Here is a 20,471-nt window from a genome sequence, read left to right as displayed (position 1 = left end):
AAAGTATACACTCAAATATATATTATCAAAACATAATTAATAAGATTAATTTGATAAAATAAATCCCTAATAATTTTGTTTTTTTCACTCAACTAATATAAAAACCCAACATAGATTCCAACACAAATTTGGAAAACAAAAAAGGTCAATATAATAAGCAATCGAATTTAATACAAACTAGGAAATATTAAAACACAACTCAATAATTTCTCCTTTTTTTTCAACCTTTGGTATCCCAGTTATTCACAAACTCCCTCTCACTTCTAAAATAAATCCAAAACAAAACCCAAAAGAACACATAAAAAAAAGAAAAAAAAATATACCTATATATACCCCATATACAAAGAAACAATAGGTCTCGAAGGAGAACTCTTTCTTTCTTTCTTTCTTTCTTTCTTTCTTTCTTTCTTTCTTTCTTTCGCTTTTTGTGTTATACACATAATATACACACAATAATAACAATAATGGCTTCTTCACAAGCTGCTCTTCTCCTTCAAAAACAACTCAAAGACCTAAACCGGACTCCGGTAGAGGGATTTTCAGCCGGTTTAATCGATGAGAACAACGTATTTGAATGGAGTATATCGATCCAGGGTCCAGAAAACACATTGTTTGATGGTGGATTGTTCAATGCCACGATGATTTTCCCTATCGATTACCCTAATAGTCCACCAACGGTGAAATTCATCACCGATATATGGCATCCTAACGTATACCTTGATGGTAGAGTTTGTATATCCATCCTTCATCCACCAGGTGATGATCCATTGTTTTATGAGTTGGCTAGTGAACGTTGGACCCCGGTTCATACTGTCGAAAGTATAATGTTGAGTATAATATCAATGCTTTCGAGTCCTAACGATGAATCACCAGCCAACGTTGATGCAGCACAAGAATGGAGAGATAATAGGGCTGAGTTTGTGAAGAAGGTGAAACGTTGTGTGAGGAAGTCACAAGAGATGTGAGTTTTGCATGCATGCATGCAAGGAGAAGAAAAAAAAAAGAAATTTTTATTTATTCTTTGTTGGTTTTTAATTAGAATTTATTTTTTGGTATTAAAAGATTGCTGGAGATTTTATGGTTTGGGTTATTAGGTTGTTTTGAATTTTGTTGAAGTGTGGTTTTAGGTTGTTTTTGTTTTTCTGCAATTTAACTGTTATTGATGTTTTTGTTTTATCATGTTAGGGTAAAAATTTACTAAAATTGTGATAAATAACCAAACATGCGCTGTGGTGTAGTGATGTGGTTCGACCCCCAGGTATGGAGAAAGAAAATCCTATTGGGAGCGCAATGGAATCTGGTGGGGGGGGCCCCCCCCCCCCCCCCCCCAGAATAGGCCCTGCAGTGCATCACGATTTGAATTAGTCGGGATCCTGTTGGGAGCGCCACCCCCAGAATGGGCCCTGCAGTGCATCACGACTCTCCAATGAGGGTACCGGAGACCGGGTGACAAACCAAAAAAAACAAATTGTGATAAATAGTTTGCATATACGAACTTTGAACTTAGAATATATTGAAAGTATAGTCTTAATGGTTGATAGTATAGAATTGAAATCCTGAATTTGCTTCTGAATAGAATAGTTAAGGTATATATAGCAAACGGTGGACGCCAAAACCTACATGACTTGGAAGAAAATAGAGAAAGAGAAACGTTTTAAAAGATTTTAGGAGAGCGCGCTAAACCTTGATTGAAACTCAGCCTTGGTGGATAGGGTTACGTGGTACCTGTTGCTGGTGCGAAGCGTGACAGGTATCCTGTAGAACTAGTCGAGGTGAAAAATAAAAATCATTCTGAATACACCAACTGATGTCAACCTCCAGACTCTATGGTGTCAAAGACTTTGCCATGTAATTGGTTTGATTGTCCAAAAAATTCCCAAATTAAAGACGATGAATAAATTTGTCATTCTATTCTTTGATAAATGCCTCTTCTATCACTAGGTCCTGGATTACTATATTCTTCTTTTGGTGCAACAATGTGTTCAAATTTGTCATATGATAACTCCAAAAGAAAAAAAAAAAGGGCAGCCACGTGAACTAAAGCACCCGCTATGCATGGAGCTGGGAAAGGGCTGGACCGCAAAGGTCTATTGTGCGCAGCCTCACCTTGCATTTCTGACAGAGGTTGTTTCCATGGCTTGAATACGATGACTCCAAGCATTATGTTTATCTTTGGTGATTCACCATGTATAGGGAAATTTGATGAGGTTGAGATTAACTCACTTTTTTTCTTTTAAGTTTTGTATAGGGAAAAGGAGATCTTTAATGGATTTCTTAAGGCATAATACATAAATATGTCCTTTAACTTGACCTCAAATCACATATATGACCTCCAACTTTGGGTGCATAAGTAGACACTTAAACTTGTGTAAAGTTGAACATGTAGACAGACACAAACGTTCTATGTGGCATAATACACGTAGGACGCCATGTAGGACAAGTTCGTGTGTCTACTTTCCTAATGTATAGGAAACTATTTTTAATGTATATATAGTAAACGTCGAAACCCTTTCGACTAGTTCGTGTGTTAACTTCTTTATATTTTGAACCCCTTAGTGAAAATCCTGGTTCTGCCACTGCTTCTTATGCCGAATCATCTTGTTCAACAACATTGTATTTATTCTTCCTCTAATAGTCTCCCAAACATATTTGTAAGCAAATTTGTCATTTGAATTAGCTATTCTTTCTACTTCTTGAGGTATAATGACTGATCCAGGCTCAACTAGAAGGAATAGACGAAGAAATTGTGTTATATTTGGTAACCCCTTATAACACGAAGATTTTCAGTCCTTTGATTTATCAATCCCAATTGAAATCGTTAACACGAGGATTTTGAGTCCTATAAATCCTCATTCAGTTATCGATTTTTTACACTATCAGATCATTTTTACTTGTTCTTGAAGGTAACATGTCAAATAAATTAATGCTAAGGAATGTATCATAATTATGGCAACATGTATCACTCTTAACATAATAGTTTTGAAGTCCACATTTATTTAAGAAATTGAAACATACATAGACAAGAGTCGATACATCGACGATACTAAAAACTTATCCCACACCCAATGCAATATAAATGTAAACATCGAGCGTGAATAAATTTTTATCCCGACGTCATCAATTCTTGGGTTTCACACCACCATCCATTTCAAACATCTTTGAATCTTTAAGGCAAATGCATTGATGTGCAACACAAATGGCTGGAACTCTACAAATTTTGAAACATTCACCAGATTTGTTGCAGTGTTTCAGACCAGAAAGCATCTCAATGGGAGTACTATTTGCAACTGCATATATATCAAAATATTTAATTAGAAAAAAAATAAATCATCATTTCACATATATATGATTAATTGATTAATAATTAGGTTCACGATATGCATAAATATTTAATGAATTTCTTAACGTGTATATATATATATATATATATAAAGCATGATTTTGGATAAAAGTTATTGGTCGACCGTGCTGCCTCAGGGAGGCTGGGGAGCAGCGTAGTGTGGGCCTTTGCGGCCGTTTGGGTGGTCAAACGGTCGAAACGGTGCGAACGAAGCATTTTTGGGGTCAAATAGGTGTGCTATAGCTCACGGTTTGCGAGATGGGCCCGGGGCCCGGGCTCATGTTTAGTGATCTACCCCTAACGCAAACATCAAAGCTAATTACATAGCTTGAGTTTAATTCGTGATCTATAGATTACATGGGAACAACTTACCGTTACTTCAAAGCTACCGTCTTCACATTATAATGAAAAATAATAAAATTAAAATAAAATTAATAACATATGATGATTAATAAGAATTGAGAAACAAACCCATGATGATCAGCAACAAAGCAACAAAAGAAGCAGATTTCATCACAATTTTGGCCATATTTTTTTTTCACTACTTTACTTTATAAAAGAAAATATTATAAACTTTGGAATGATTTGGAGAAAGTTCTTGTTTAGCATTATATATATATATAGTGGTAGTGCAATAAAAGCAATTGGTCAATACTTGTTTTCTTTGGGTTATTGATTTGAATACAATTTGCTAATAAAATTATATGGTTAATGACATTAATTAGAAGTTAATGCAAATGGGGTGATTCGGTAGCTGGTTAGAATTATGCTATGTGTGAGTAATGAAGATATTAACTATGCAAAGATTCGTTATTCATGTATTAATTATCCCATCTTTTGTCCGAAAAATAATATATAGATTTCATCATAACTTGTACATGTATAATTATGTGGATTTCTAAATTGCAAATCAAACACAATATGGGATTTAATACATATATTATTCACCTCCAAACCAGCTACCAAATGACCTTAAAGATTAATCAATCTTCATTTTAGAAAATAATAGAATATGGGTCAACCTTGTCCTTATGAGGTATTATTATTTAATCCACCCGTCTTTCCCAGTCCCTAAAAGCTCTTTGAGGGTCTCGCCCTCTTTCTCCACTCAAGTTTGAAGTTCAGCGACTTTCATCATTGACGAATGTCTGCGCTAGTAAGACAAAGAAATGGAAAGTCTATGTCTTTGAATGAATTAGTGTATTTTAAAGTCGTGTGAGTCACCAACATGGGTTGTGGTACAGCGGATGGGGCTGTTCTACCCTTAACCAGAGGTCGAAGGTTCGATCCTGAGCATGGAGAAAACTCTGTTGGGAGCGCTACCCCCCGAATGGGGCCCTATCCGGCACGAATCCAGATTAATCGGACTCCAATGGGGGTACTGGACACCGAATGGAAAAAAAAAAAAAAAAGTCGTGTGAGTCTAAGCTCAAAAAGCGGACAATATTATTGACTAATTGGGTAGTTAAAGCTATATAACTCTTGAAAATATTCTTATTCTTATATGTTTCCAATGATGCAGTTGAACATTGATCGAAGGGTGGTCAGTTGAACATCCTTCATCAAAAAATTATACCGTATATAAAAAAAATAAAATTATATATATATAGATCAAAAACTACTTTTGAGAAATATATTTAAATTTTTGAACACCCTTAGCAAAATTCTAGAGTATAATAATTAGTTATAGTTGCATTAAAATTTAATAATTAATTTAGCAGAATATTCAGTTTTAATGAAATTTTGTGACGCAAATTCTCTTCAATATTTTTGACCTTGCATCTCTCTTAAAAGTTTTGAAGTCCACATCGAAACATAAATGATAAGAGTCTATACATTGACTATTAAAATTTATTCCACACTCATACATAGCATTTAAATATCGAGTGCAAATAAATTTTCTTTGTGACATTAATCCTATGCAAAAACATCTATAAAAAATACACTCAGGCATAAAACAATAATGACAATCACGTTTTTCATAACATTTTTCCAATTTTTCTTCTGCCACTGTATTAAATGGAATATCTGCAACTGAAAATAATTAAACAAATTAAATCATAATTTCAAATATAAACTAAAATATAATCCATTCATTTTTGAATTACATAAGCAGATTTAGGATTTTGCGTTAATAATTTTTGTTTTCTCACTCAATTTTTTACATATACATACATAAAGATTGGATGAACAAAAAACAAAAGGAAGGGAAATTAAATAGTTTATACAAAAAAAAAATAAAATGAAATTAATGACATAAAAGTAGCATGATTAAACAGAAAAAATTGAACTGCTAATCATATATAAAAATGAACTTAAAAATTCTATTTAATAATGGGTTACATATGATTGATCTATTTAGTGATGAATTATCAAAAATATTTTGTTAACCAACAAATTATTTAACGATAAATTAGGGTTAGGGAGAAATAATTAATTATAACTTTTAATTGATTTTGAGAAATATATTCTATTCATAGTATTATATTATATAGGGGTGAAAGAAAATCTAACTTGTTATTAGTGTAATCTCATGAATTTATATAATTTTATTTATAAAAGAGGGTCATGGACAAGCATTCATAGTTATATATATATATATATATATATATATATTTTGTCAATTTTTTTGCCTTTTAAAATAATTTTAGAAAAGTACTTAATTAAAGGAAATTAAGTATTTAATAGTTAGGATTTCCTATTTCTCTATATCAATTCTTTAACACATTAGTATTCATAATTTTTAGGAAATTGAAATAAACAGAACAAGAATTTTGAAGTTCACATTTATTTAGGAAATTGAAACATACATGATAAGAGTCGATAGATCGACCATAAAAAATGATTCTCCACTCGATTCATGTGAATAAATTTTCATCTTTATATTAATTCTTGGGTTTAACGCCACTTCAAACTTGGACTTGCCAATGCAATAACATCTATGGAAAATACACAATAAAAACAATCACTTCTTCGTCTGCAACCTTATTGGATGAAATTTCTGCAACTGAAAGTATTTAAAACAAATCAAATTATCATTTCAGATACAAACAAAAATATAATTCATTTGTATTTGAAGTACATAACCTCATCAAGAATTTTGAGTTTATCATCTTTGAATTCTACTGAAGGTTACTTATTGAGTCTTGAATAAATTAGTTATACGTAAAAAATAATTGCTAATATAAATACAAGATTTTGGTCAAAACTATTGAATTTTGTCAAGTCTATAAAAAAAAAAGGGACAAACGAAAAATAAGAGATGATAAATTAAATAATTTATACAACAAAAAAGAATTGAAATTAGTGATAGAGAGATTGCATAAAAAAAAATCGACTGCTAATTATATTTAACAACTATTTTTTTTTTGGAAAGACTATTTAATAATAGGTTATTTATGGATTAACAAAAAAATATTTTTTTCAGTTATTTCTCTCGCTCTCTATATATACTAGCAAGGAATTATAAAAAAAAAAAATCTATTAAAAAATGAATTACTTACCCATGATGATTAGCAATAGGGCCTTAACAAATATTGCAGATTTCATAAGAGTCTTCTCCATTTTTTTTCATACACAAAAATTTCTATTGAAAAAACTAATTAATTGTAACTTTTAATTGATTTTGATTTGTAGCTATGTATTCTATAACATTATACTCCTATATGGGGGAAAAAAATCCCACTTGTTATTAATGTAATCTCATTAATTTATAACATCAAGACAAGGCTCATTTACTGCATTAGTTATTTATAGGGAAAATAGTCTTATCTAGGGGCAGAGCTAGCCCCTTCGTCGAAAAATTATATTATTTATACAAATTTAAAATTATTATATATATATATATAGAAGACATTTAACCTCCTTCGACTAATTCTTTTATTCACATTTTTTAATTTTAAATATTAACTCCGCCACTGATCTTTATCTCCCTCTACATTTTTTTGTTTGAAAATGTAGTTGTTAGTCAACTTAGCTTAAAAATGCTTTTTAACTAACCAAATAGTTCATAAATATATTTTCTACAAATGATTGCTTTTAAAAAGGGGCCAATCAAATCTTTTTGACATCATTAGTCCTAGGCCCAACCACTGAACTGTGGGCTAACACCCATAAAAAATGATCCGTTCACATCGTTTCACCCGTTTGACTATCAAAATGGCCCTAACGGCTCCGCTGGGACTATCCAGATCTGCTCGACAGGGCGTTAGGGGGCCTTCGGTTGATTTTTGCCAAAATACGCTCCTGGCCCACCAACCGAACCGAAAGTCGTCAAAAACAGCCGTTCGCGCCATTTTACCTATTTGACCACCAAAAGAACCTCACCGGACCACCCACATCTGCTCCACAGAGCGTCTGGAGGGGGGAGGGTAACCTCCCTGGCCTCGAGCCCACCCACCGAAAGTCGTCAAAAATGGTCCGTTTGCATTGTTTCGCCTGTTTGACCATTAAAATGTTGCCCCTCATCGTTCGTCCATACCATCGCCATAACCTTGGCCGTTTTCTTCGAAAATATAGCAACTAATTCTTCAATTTCTCCTCTTTCCCTTGATGAATATTGACTTAAAAGATTAAAAAAATATTCAAGATTGATTAAATAATTCAAAAAAGACAATGAAATTGGTGAAATCGATTTGATATGGATAGGTGCAGAAGTGAGAGAAATAATAGTGCTGAAGTTTCAAGTGGAGAAGTTACCCCTAGTTTTGGGAGTGGAAGGTTGTCATAAATCAAAAAACGTGATTTGGAGAGTAAATGGTGGAGTGTTACTTGGTTGAGGGAAACTACAATATGTAAGTAAATTAATAAAAAGGCAATTTTAAATGATATTTACAATATAATTTGAAGAAAAAATAATTAATGCAAAGGATAAAACGTGAATTTTTCTTTTGTTTTGTCATGATTGATAAAAAAAGACAAGTAAAATGAGACATCAAATTAAAAAAATTGAGATCGATAATGGAATGAAGGAAGTATTAATGACTCTAAGTATGTGGATTTGTGTAATTTGTATTTTGTATTTTTATAAACTGTTACTACAAAAATATAAATACATCTATATTTTATATTTTTATAAATTATTACTATAAAAATATAAAATACATATCTAGAGCATTAAAAATTATATATATTTATATTTTGATATTAATAATTTATAAAAATATAAAATACAACTTGCGCTACCTTAAACCCTGTGTTTGCGAACATCCTCCTTCCTCTACACTTCCTCCATTGCTTAAATTTGTAAGCTATTTGCAATTGAGTCAAAAATCTATGGCAGCAGCAAAGAAGCAGAAGAAAAACAAAGAGAAATACACATTATCAGAACTGAAAACCCTAGGTCACCAACTTCTTTCATCAAGAGCACACATCAACAATCTTCCTCTTCTCCTTTCATTCATCAATCCATCTACTCGCAGTCCAAAATACACACTCGAATCTCTACTTTCTCTTCAGTCATTTTTCCTTCCTCTTCTTCCCCGACTCCCTTCTTCTACTAGTTCAGTCTCGCAGAGTGATCCAGAGTTTATTTATTCGTTCCAAGTTTGATGACCTCGTGCATTCCCTCCTTTATATTGCTATTTGTTCCGAATCCGATGAAGCACTCAGAGTAACGGCCACTCCGACTTACTCTTTAAGTATTTTTCAATTTATGTGGCTCACTTTGAATTTCGACAGTCAGAATGTTAGTTTCATTCTGAATAGTTTTTGTTGTGAAAGATGATAGTATCTGGTTGCCCATGAAATGCATTAGAGTTGTTTTATTGAATTTTTCTGGGTAATTTAGAGTGGAAAAAGTAAATACCGAAATTTTTTGAACGTGTAACACTGGGAAAAAAGTGAAAGAATTTCATGGCCAAACGGCCCTTAATTTTTGACTGTGAATTCGGGTTAATGATCTTTAATTTTTTAGAAAGAAAATTTACATATTTGAAAACTACTTTTATAAAGTATTTAAGTGACACGAATGAAAATATTAAAAAGATTATGGAAAAATTACTGTTAAAGAAAAGACTTGTTTGAATCTCAAAATTTGAAAGGTGCTACATAAATTGGGATAGGGGAGTAAAGTTTTTCTCATTGAAGGATGGATATGATGTGTGTGTTTTAACTTTGGGTTGGATGATTAGGAAGTTGTGTTGGATACGTTGATGGAGTTTGTGAAAGTTGGAAATGGTGGGAAGTTTCACTCTGCTATTTACCACAGGCTTCTTGATCGCATTGTAAGTTACAGTAATGGCCACATCTTTTATTTATTGCATTCGTAGTTTTTGCAAGGAACTTCATTTGAGGATACTTTTGTTTTCTTTCTAATGGTCGAAAAAAGATACATACTTTGGTTCTCTTTCTATGTTGCAGGTTCATTCCTCCCTCGATGTCCATGATGTTTTGCTCGATTTGCTCTCATCGAAGTATTTTAAGTACATTGATATACGGTATGAAGACTATTTCCTCAAATGATTATGTTTTTAAGGAGAATGGAAGTAGGGGATTCTCTTAATTCTATTTTTAGCATGGCTGAGATACGTTCTTATATGCTGAGACATTTCATTGAGCTTCATACAGTTCTGTCTGTTGGCTGCATTCATGTTTAATCAGGTTAAATAATGATCAGCCCAAATACATTTTTATATGTTTTTGGTTTCTTTCATCAGATATTTTACTTATATCAGCTTCAAAAAGCTTTCCCAAAGCATAGGAGCCAAAGATATCTCGGGTATAACTACCTTATTTACCCCATATTAATATCATCTTCTCTTTACCTCGTTTATTTTTCTTGCACGTGTTCTCATCCCTTTTTTGTTGTTTCTACTATCAGATGATAGAAGGGAGGGCCTAGACACTAGCAGTGTGAACAAGCCAGAATCAAGGTTGGTCTAAATATCTGATTGATGCTTATTTCCTTCCGTGAGACATTACTTGATGGTTTAATTCCATTTTTTATCATGTGGACAATTTTTTTCCTTTCTCAATTAATGTATTATAACTATTTTTCATTTTGTATTGGGTGCTGATTGTTTGCAACATTTGATTAACTATGGTAGATATTTGTGTTACGGAAAGCCAAGGCAAGTAATATTGTATCAAATATGATTATGTCATGCACCCAAGGGTGTGGCCTAGTGGTTCAATGAAGTGGGACGAGCACCATGATGTCTCAGGTTAAATTCCCAACAGAGACAAATACTAGGTGATTTCTTCTCATCTGTTCTAGCCTTGGTGGACAGAGTTACCTGGTACATATTGCCGATGGAAGGTGGCAGGTATCCCATGAATTTAGTCGAGGTGCGCACAAGCTGGTCCGGACACCACATTTATCATAATAAAAATAAAAAATATGATTATGTCATCTACTTTTGATGCTTCTGTGAGATTTATTTACCCTGATCAAATTTCATCTGCATGATGGTTCTCAAAAAGAGTATTAGTTCACCTTTTATGTCCTTATCTAATTATAGATGCCAAGGCCCAAGTTCAGCCTTGCTTTCTTTTCAATTGGCTTTTCTTTTCCAACTCTTCTACAGATCACAGAATTTGCATGTCTTAGAGAATTGAAAACGGTTATTTTGGCATGTCATTTGTAAACTGCGCCCTTTAACACCTTTTCAGATCCAGGATATATATATATATATATCTATTTAATTTGCAATAGAAGTCTTGTTTCTTTCCATCCCATCAGATGTTTCTACTTTCTACTATTAAATACGTTGACATTTGTTTTGACCAAGTGTATATGATGGTTTTTTCTTTTGGTTCTGCATGCCGCATCTATTTTCAACTAATAGAAGCAATTCTTCCTTTTAGTCATTACCCAGGAAGTTTTAGTTTATTCGTGTGAAAACATTGGGCTCATTATTTTTCTTTTGTAACTTTGTTTTTCATGGTTTAAAGCTTGGACCTCTCAGTTCACAAGTTATATTATCTACTATCACGTATCCCTCCCTTGGAAGGTTCAGATGTCAAGTCAAAATATGATATGTGGAAAGCTGCAGGTAATTTCACTTTCCCAATTATTTAATCCAGACATAGTGCTTCATCCCTATTTAACTTCTAACACAAGGATAACCACTAAGACTTAGTCCCAAGCACGTTAGGGATGACTATAAGAACCTCAATGGCCATGTTATTCCATTTACCTCTATCCGACATCTACTTGTATTGATATATGGAAAAATGTTTATCCTAGCAGAATTCACGATCCATCATCGTTATTTTGGCTATTTATTGTTGTTCAATCACTTTTTATCAACAAATAGCTTTTTATGTTTTTAACGGTATATTGCAACTGTCGTTAAGAATTGGAAAGATAACATTTCAAGGTTCTGATCTAAAGATTACACTTCATAGCCTTGTATTTTGGGTATTTGCAATTTTTACACCTTATGTATTAAGTTGGCAAAGTAAGTCGGTCTAAAGACCATATGAAGGGAGAGGATTGTGATGGGTTGATGATCAGGTAGAAACAATCAGCTTTTTTTTTTTTTTTTTAAGAAAACTGGTATGATTGTATTCTTCAGCATTAAGGGTATGCTAGAAAGGTCAGTGACGAAAATGAAGTGATGCAATAATCAACACAAAACACTAGTGAAAGCTAAAATCGAAGCTCAAGGAACTACAATAGTGAAAATGCGGGAGGTCCAAGAAAAACCTCCGAGCCTATCTCACAGGGAAGTGAGAGACCCTCGGCTATTAACTAACCTTCAACCCTAATACGCGACCTCTAAACTCTCCTATCTAAGGTTGCCCTAGGTAAGGTCAAGATGAACCAGGTCCTATCTAATCACTTATACCCAATACCTTTTTGGCCTGCCTCTTCCTCTCCTAACGCCCACCACTACTAATCGCGCACAACTTTTCACTGGGGCATACGCACTCCTCCATGCCCAAACCATCTCAATTTCACTTTCCTCATCTTGTCCACCGTGGAAGTCACTCCTACCTTGTCCTGTATCTCATCATTCCTAATTATGTCTCTCATAGTATCACCACGCATCCACCTCAACATTCTCATCTCCGCAACTTTCATCTTCTGAACATGAGAGTTCTTAACAGGCCAACACTCAGTCCCATACAACATAGTCGGTCTAACCACGTAGAACTTACCTTTTAGTTTAGGTGGTACTTGCTTATCACACAATACCCCAGAAGCTAGCCTCAATTTCTCCATCGCGCACCACTATGATGTGTGACATCCTCATCGGTCTTGCCATTACCTTGGATTACAAATCCTAGGTACTTGAAACAATCTCTCTTGGGGATAACTTGAAATAATCTCGCCATTCCACATCGATCTCAGGTGTAGATACTTGCTGAGTGAGGGCAGTAAAATACCTAACGCATAGCTGTAATGTGTATACGGTGCATGTATCACTCTATTTGGTTTTGATTTTTGAAACATTCATTTGGCAGGATTGTTTTTATTTTTTTGCACAGAATATGGTTGCTGGCTTTGCTTATGCATCACTAATCTCCATCTGAGGCACCAAGTCAAATGTAAGTTTCTACTTAATGAAAAGAAGAAAAAGGAATACTAAGTGGCAACAAAATGATCATTAAATCTGCGACTATGAATGAAATAATTTTGATGCGAAGGACAATTGTCCTCGGATGTCTTGGCTGAGAACTTTGCCAGTGCAACTTCAATTATTCCGAACTCATCACCACCCGTATAGTAGCCAACATTGTGTCATGAGATAGCATTCTTTGCTTGTTTTGAAATTGAGTCCTGGCCTTGTTAAGGACTGAATTTGGTGACTTGGACATACTCTTTTCAGTCCCAGATACACGTTGCTCAGCAACTGGGATTTTTTTTTTTTTTTTGGCGTGGAACCAAATACATTATGAAAAGATTTATTTCCTGAATAAGCTTCAAATCCTCCTCCAAGGAAGAGCTTAAGGAAATTAATTTTATCAGATGAAGCCATGTACTGGTGCTAAATGGTTCTCCACCAATCTTGATTGAGATCCCGGGACTATAGCCATCCTCTAGAAATTCCAATTTCCAATATATCTCGAAATGTGTTTATTTGATTATTAAGACCCTTTTCGGCTGGCCCTTTACTTCCAGCCTCTGCTGAAAGGGTTCTTACCTGGTTCAGGACTTTTTTCCTTGATCCCTGTATATGTTATATTCACTAGATTTGTTAGCTTCATCTGTGGAGCTGTCACTAGATCCTTTAGATTTTCCAGAAAACTTTTCCAGACTCCACTTCAAAAACTAAAGCAAGTGCTTTGTCTGCTGCAATGCGCACAGATCGGTCTTCCTTGTCTAGAAGAGTTGAGAAGCAGGAGATTGACCCTTGCCAACTTTTTGGGGTTAGGTGTCCATCCATGGTAGTAAGAAGGGAAGACCATGAAGATACAACTGCTGTTATCGTTGCTCGTAAAGGTTTAGCAGTAGCCACATTAGGACCCAGTTTTGGATTAATGACTTGCCTCATCAATTGCATAGACTTTCTGTTTATTTTGGTTCTTCACCACCAACAAAGGTGATAATGCCAAACACTCCAGTATCAAGGGTGTTTTAGAAGTATCAGACCTAGATTTAAGAGCCTCTGAGATAGGTGTTGCTGATTCTTCCAGAATCTTGTGCTTTGACCCTAGGGCCAGCAGTTAAAATTAGACGCCCAATAACATGCGATGGGAAAGCTGTCTCCTCGGAGAAACCATGTTCAATGGAACTCAAATATTGTTACAATAATGTGGCTAACTTCTTTTCAAGAAATTTGCGTTGGATCTTGAAACCCTCTTAAATTGATGTCAAGCCTTCTCTCTTGTTGAGTCCCTTTTTCTCATTAAGGGCATCCATGCGTTGATCAAGGACAATCTCCTTATCAAATTGAACCTCATCCAAACCAGATAACATCATATCCGACCGAGTAGTTGCCGATGAACTCACGCTATGTGTCATCACTCTCCAGCATCGCAGCATTCCTACATTGTGAACTTCTTCTACCCATGGTGAACGCTTCCTGGTAACAAAGGTTAGAAGCAAATACAAGGTTCACTAAAAATCTGACTATGTAAAGGAAAGGAATCAAAAGGCGAAGCTGGCATTGAACAAACAGAGAAATCAAACTTCTAAATTGAAGAACAATTTATCTATAAAAAAGCTTTTGAAAGAAAAATCGAGAGGAGGGGAAGATGTAGAGAAATTACCAGATCACAAGGAAAAGAAAAAGAGAGTTTGACAGGATTCTACAGTTTAAATTTTAGCAGTTTTTAGTTTTTACTAGTTCAGGCCTAAAGCAAGCTGCTCGTATCATTCTTCTTGGCAATGCGTGCAATGTGACCTATTCTAACTTAATATTTTTGTCTTATTGCCTGTTGATGTGATTTTATATTTATGTGGATTTAGGTATATTTACTGGAAAAGAAAATGAGAAAGAGCACACCGGAAAGCAGTGCAAGGATGAATCAACTAATATCAAGGTATCTAGTGAAAAAACTTCGTAATTAAAAAAGAAAAGAAATTAAGAATTAAAAAAAGACCTTTTTCTTTGTGTACCTCACATTGTTAGAGTGTTCGTTATGGACATTTACTGATTCTCTTTGGGTTTTGATGCAAGCTAATATTTTAAATACTTCGTGATTTTCAGGTTTTATCTCCAGCCAACATTGCAAAAAAGATGAAACTGAGATTTACTAAAGCCTGGATATCATTCCTTGGACTTCCACTTCCTGTTGATCTTTACAAAGAGGTAAATAAACAGTCCATTGACTGGATATCTATTTCATGCATTGGAACAAGGTCTTGGTGCTTTTATTGTCTTTTTAATTTCATATTTTGGGAACGTCTGTACTTCCATGATCTCTTCTCCTCCTATTCTTTTCTTATCCAGTACCACAACTTGATCCAAGTTGTGGTTAGTGGGTGCTGTCATATTACACCGTGATTTTCATTTGAATTTTAATGTTTTGTAGTGCATGTTTATGTGGAAAAATAGATATCCGTCCTATGGCTAATAGTCCCTCAATATGATTTAGCAGTTTTCACGAGTTAATCTTTATCATGAAACTGTACAAAATTGTGAAATTTTAGCATAACCTTAGCTTTGACCAACCTCAACTAGCATTTGAAAGTCGATGGGCAACAATTCTGGGACAGAGAAGTAAAATCTATTTCACATTAACTTTTCCAAAGACCCTCTCAAAAGATTTGGTTGAAGTGGTATTATTCCAAAGTCAGCTTTGTTTGTGTTTCTGTTCTGCTTTCTAACTCCTGAAACGTGATTGTTATGACGATTTCTAACATTCTCTCTTTTGCTTTCTGATCTCAGGTTCTGGTGAACCTTCACCAAGTTGTTATTCCCTATCTGTCTAACTCTCTCATGTTGTGGTAATACATTGTACTCTGTTCTTGTTTGTCTCATTGATTCTATTCATTCAGACTTAACAAGTCTTGATGAGTGACTCCAGTACTTTTTCATATGCAGTGATTTCTTAACCCGGTCATATGATATTGGCGGGGTAGTCAGTGTGATGGCTCTTAGCAGCTTATTCGTTCTCATGACACAACATGGTCTTGATTACCCCAACTTCTATGAAAAGCTTTATGCTCTATTGGAACCTTCTATTTTTATGGCAAAACATAGGGCTAGGTTCTTCCAGGTAATAGCAAAATTTTTATTTTTCTCTCGTTGTATGGTTGCTATGCGGACTTTCAAACAATGAGATCTTTTTTTGGGGATTATAGTTTGTGTTTGTTTTGGTTTGGAGTTACAATTGACTTGAGCTGCTATACCAATCCCATATGTAACATGAATTTCCACCTGAAGGCAAGGACTATCAGACTTTCTTTGTTGCATGCTCCCAAAGAAAGTATGAATTACTGTAAACTTGGAAATGTTCTGCATATGCTACATTTTCTGCCTATCGGAAACAGCCTTTCTACTTCTCCAGAGGTAGTGATATGGACTGCGTACTTCTTACCCTTGCCAGACCCCACTGTGTGGGAATACACTGGGTTTTTTGTTGTTGTTGGTTTTCATTGGATTACTGTCATCTCTGTAGTTTAGGAAGTGAATTCAGATTCATGAAGTCCATCGTAGTTCCATCATTGGTTCTCTGGAGGAGTATGCATACTGAACTGATCTTATCAAGCAGAAAAGGGTTATTTGAGATATGTGATATTTCGTGTGTTGCTCATTGAAAAATGAGTTAATTTCTGATCAATAAAGAGAAGGTGTCAGTACAACATGGTTTACTTGTCAATTAATTTGTGATTGTCTTGGATGGAAATATTTTTTTCAATATGTTGCAATATGGTAGATCTAGTTATGTTTATGGACGCTAATTGCAGAATGTCACTTGCAGCTTCTTGATTCATGCTTGAAATCACCACTTCTTCCTGCATATTTGGCAGCTTCATTTTGTAAAAAACTCAGTCGGCTATCACTTGCCGTCCCTCCTTCAGGAGCATTAGTCATTGTCGCTCTAATTCATAATCTCTTGAGGAGACATCCTTCCATAAATTGCTTGGTGCACCAGGTAAGACTATGGCATCTTACCCTACTTTTCTGCTGAAGTCATTGTTTGAGATGTTGTATCTATGTGGGGCAGTGAAGGACTAAACTGAGATTTAGGGAACCCCTAGTTTGTGTAGAAAACAAATTTATTGAGCAATGGAGCGAAACGGATCTAAATAGAGCAGAATGGATGTACAACACTCATTTAGTTAACCCTGACTAGTTTGTGATTGAGTAGTTATTATTTATTTTGTGAATGGATGACACAACTTGTGTGACGCAGGAAGGTGAAATGTCTGGCCCTTTTCTATTTTTGGTGTAAACATGAATATATGGAAGATGTAGAATCTATTGTTGATGTTATAGGATCTCTGTAAGTAGGTTATAGCTTAGTACTTCTTCCTTTATTCCATTGTAAGTATGAATGACTGCAGTTTTTATGCAGCAAATAGTTATACAAAAGATGTTACCTTCTCAAAAAAAAACTTGTGTGACGCAGGTGCAAAATATTTCTGTTTGTAAAATGTCATAGTAAAGTTTTTACCTGCTACCTTGTAACTGTAGATTTGTAAAGCTCATATTTGAGGTAAAAATTCTTTGTAGGAGGGTGGTAGTGAGACTACTACAGACATTAAAAGTGCAGAGAGTAGTGGGGCTGATGATAGCAACAACGTCTCCAGTCCCAGCAGATTAAAATCAAGCATGAAGACTGGCATTGATCCTTTTGATGACAAGCAGACTGATCCGTTGAAGACTAACGCAATGAGTAATTTTCTCGTTTCATGGCATATTATAAAGTTCAATAGTTCAGCTATCACAGTCTCCTGCACCACTTCTTGTTTCCTTCGAAATTGTGTTGAAAATGCATTCCCATGACCTTATAACTCTAAGCTTCAGTGGTTCAACCAATGTCGTGTCAAGCATTTTGCCGTCTCCTCTTTTTTCTTTCTAATCTGTTAAAAGGCTTTTCAAAGTCCCCAATCAACTTGAATTGGTACTTGTCTAATTATTTTTTTTTGTTTGGGGTTATATTACTACCGTTTTTGGTGGAGAATACTTTCCATTCTTCTTTCGGTGGAAAGGGATGGCCAAGGAATTACTTGGCCTTTTTTAGCTAGAGGATCTTTGCATTGGTGTTGGGATCAAGTATGCCTTTAAGTGGAAGTTAAGTTTTCTGGATCAATATTCCGAGTGTTTTTGCTTAGTCATTAGAAATGCTTTGGTTGTTGGGGTATTTGTAAGGTATAGAAGTGACTAGTGAGCGCTTCCTCAATGTAAAGTTCATTTTGCTTGTTTAAAACACTATTTTTGACATAGATGATGTGTTGAATTCTACCATTCCACAGGGAGTTCTTTGTGGGAAGTTGACACACTTCGTCATCACTACTGCCCACCGGTTTCAAGGCAAGTGTATCATATGATTATAGGTTCTCCTGTGTCAATGGGCATTTATGGTTGGTTTAATTGAGCTTTTGAACTAAGTCTGTTTCTTCTTTTACGTGTTGTTAGATTTATTTTGTCCCTTGAGAATGATTTGACAGTAAGAGCTAAAACTACTGAAGTTGCAGTCAAAGATTTCAGTTCTGGTCCATATGCAACAATTTTTGGTGATGAGGTAATGTTCACTAAGCAACTACAGTTGTTTTGGTTACATAATGATAATCATTTACTTATCGGTTGACAATAATTTTTCTAGAAAAGTTTGCTGCAATTGGCTGACATACTCTCTTCAGTATTACAATTGCTTTAACCGATGAATTGTGTCATTTGATTAAATGGCCTGAGTTGCTTTTTCTCTTTTGGGGCTGTCGTAGACCTCACAGTCGCAGGACTAAATTTCCTTTCGTATTGGGTTTTTGACATCCCTTTTTCGGGTTTTGGCATTTTAACTCCGGGGTCTATGGGAAACAACCTCTCTACTTCATTTGAGAGGTAGTGGTATGGATTGCGTACACTTGACCCTCCCCAGACCCCACATTGTGGGAATACACTGGGGGTATGTTGTTGGCATTTTGACTCGTCTCCATGTTGTATGCTGGCAATCTGCCTCCTGTAATGTTGCATGTAATGGCCGTTCGTAACTATGATACTTAAAATGCAGATTAGGAAGCGAGTTAAACAGGCCCCCCTTGCATTCTACACAGCAACTCCAACTTTGTTGTTTTCGGAGTCTGATTTTCTAGGTTGGACTTTCAAATTGAAGGAAGATAAGGATAGTACTGTAGTTCTCGACAATATATCCAAGGAAAAAGGTCATTTTTCTGCGAAGCAAAGTCGAGGGGAGAGCGAGCTCTCATGATTTTACCGGAACCAAATGGTTCTCAACCTGATGTAAATGTTCGTTACTAATTTTTTGTTTCTAATTTGTATCATGATCAAATCAAATTTCTCATTTCTTTCGGGAAGCAAATCTTTTGACAGTTTCACTAAGCTATATTTTAATGCATAGTGGCTTGTTAGCATTTATTCTTGATAAAAGTCTTGTATCTTGTCACTGTGGAATGTCGAGGAAAGGATAGAAATTTTGGGAGAATTTACTTTTACTAGTTAAGTGTACGGGCGTTATACATATATTTCACGTTGATCAATGCTCTATTTCGCACGTTTGACCACACAAATGGCCCTGCCCACCTCAAAGGCCCGTCATAGGCTGCCCACCAGTCTCTCTGGCATGCCTTAGTTGATTTTCGACCCATGGCACGCTCGGACCTCCGGCCAACCTTCAGAATTGTGGGCTACAACACATCGATTTGGTTCGAAAATACCTCGTTTGCGGCGTTTCTTCTGTTAGACAACCCAAATGGCCTCGCCCCACCCAAAGGTCCACACTAGGTTGCTCACCAGCCTCCCTGGCACGCTTCCGTCGATTTTTAGCTCACAGCATGCTTGAATTTCGGGCCCACCCCTAGAACTGTGGGCTATAGCACATCGATTTGGCTCGAAAATGTCCCGTTCGCGTTGTTTGACCACCAATTTGTCCCTGCCCACCTTAAAATCCCACACTTGGTTGCTCCCCAGCCTACTTAGCATGCCCCAATCAATTTTGGGCCCATAGCACGCTCGAACATCGAAATCGTAGGCTATAGCACATCGACTTGGCCTGAAAATGCCCCGTTTGCGTCGTTTCGCTCATTTGACCACCCAAATGGCTCTGCCTACCCCAAAAACCCACACTACTCTCCCCAACTTCCTTGGCACCCTCCGGTAGATTTTTGGCCCACAGCACGCCCCGACCTCCGGCCTACCCCCAGAACCGTGGGCAATAACACATTGATTTAGCCCGAAAATATCTCGTTCGTGTTGTTTCGCCCATTTGACCACCCAAATGGACCCGCTTACCCCAAAGGCCTACACTAGGCCGCTCCCCAGCCTCTCTGGCACAACCCGATTGATGTTGGGTCCACAGCACACTCGGACCCCAGGCCCACCCTTGAAATCATGGGCTATAGAACACCGATTTGACCCAAAAATGCCCCGTTCGCGCCATTTTGCCCGTTTGACCATCCAAATGGCTCGGACCACCCTAAAGGTCCACACTAGGTCGCTTTCCAGCCTCCCTGACACGCCCCAGTTGATTTTGGGCCCACAACAAGCCCGAACCTCGAGCCCACACCCGGAATCGTCAGCTATAGCAAATCGATTTGGCCCAAATACGCGCCCTT

The 20,471-nt window shown here is 35.9% G+C and overlaps 2 protein-coding genes, 2 long non-coding RNA genes and 1 pseudogene across 4 annotated transcripts; 2 read left to right on the top strand and 3 right to left on the bottom strand.

Moving 5' to 3' along the window:
* The first annotated feature begins 75 nt into the window (after nucleotides 1-75).
* LOC107842269 (ubiquitin-conjugating enzyme E2 7-like) lies at nucleotides 76-1,080 on the top strand. Its single transcript, XM_047395928.1, has one exon. It carries the CDS (start codon nucleotides 465-467, stop codon nucleotides 963-965), a length of 501 nt encoding a protein of 166 aa, XP_047251884.1. The 5' UTR covers nucleotides 76-464; the 3' UTR covers nucleotides 966-1,080.
* Nucleotides 1,081-2,965: 1,885 nt separating this feature from the next.
* Nucleotides 2,966-3,922, bottom strand: LOC124886972. The gene is made up of 2 exons (XR_007044354.1): nucleotides 3,812-3,922; nucleotides 2,966-3,287 (listed from the first exon to the last, which is right to left on the bottom strand). It is a non-coding gene; the product is annotated as an uncharacterized LOC124886972 (long non-coding RNA).
* A 2,175-nt stretch (nucleotides 3,923-6,097) lies between these two features.
* Nucleotides 6,098-6,952, bottom strand: LOC124886971. The gene is made up of 2 exons (XR_007044353.1): nucleotides 6,844-6,952; nucleotides 6,098-6,347 (listed from the first exon to the last, which is right to left on the bottom strand). It is a non-coding gene; the product is annotated as an uncharacterized LOC124886971 (long non-coding RNA).
* Nucleotides 6,953-8,516: 1,564 nt separating this feature from the next.
* Nucleotides 8,517-19,278, top strand: LOC107843229 (protein NUCLEOLAR COMPLEX ASSOCIATED 4-like). The gene is given in 17 exon segments (XM_016687472.2): nucleotides 8,517-8,874; nucleotides 8,876-8,951; nucleotides 9,472-9,564; nucleotides 9,701-9,777; nucleotides 9,997-10,058; nucleotides 10,161-10,212; nucleotides 11,234-11,334; nucleotides 12,776-12,835; nucleotides 14,700-14,773; nucleotides 14,941-15,042; nucleotides 15,622-15,680; nucleotides 15,778-15,952; nucleotides 16,658-16,831; nucleotides 17,413-17,575; nucleotides 18,156-18,213; nucleotides 18,319-18,424; nucleotides 18,911-19,278. Coding segments are annotated over 17 exon segments (1,890 nt in total). The 5' UTR covers nucleotides 8,517-8,614; the 3' UTR covers nucleotides 19,109-19,278.
* Nucleotides 12,848-14,933, bottom strand: LOC107843230 (annotated as a pseudogene).
* Nucleotides 19,279-20,471: the final 1,193 nt, after the last annotated feature.

The sequence above is a fragment of the Capsicum annuum genome, chromosome 9, assembly GCF_002878395.1.
Source record: "Capsicum annuum cultivar UCD-10X-F1 chromosome 9, UCD10Xv1.1, whole genome shotgun sequence".
In the NCBI taxonomy this organism is placed as follows: domain Eukaryota; kingdom Viridiplantae; phylum Streptophyta; class Magnoliopsida; order Solanales; family Solanaceae; genus Capsicum; species Capsicum annuum.
This window is presented reverse-complemented; position numbering and strand designations above follow the sequence as displayed.

Excerpts from the sequence above, each read along its gene's own strand:
- LOC107842269 (XM_047395928.1), top strand. The coding sequence starts at position 465 with ATGGCTTCTTCACAAGCTGCTCTTCTCCTTCAAAAACAACTCAAAGAC.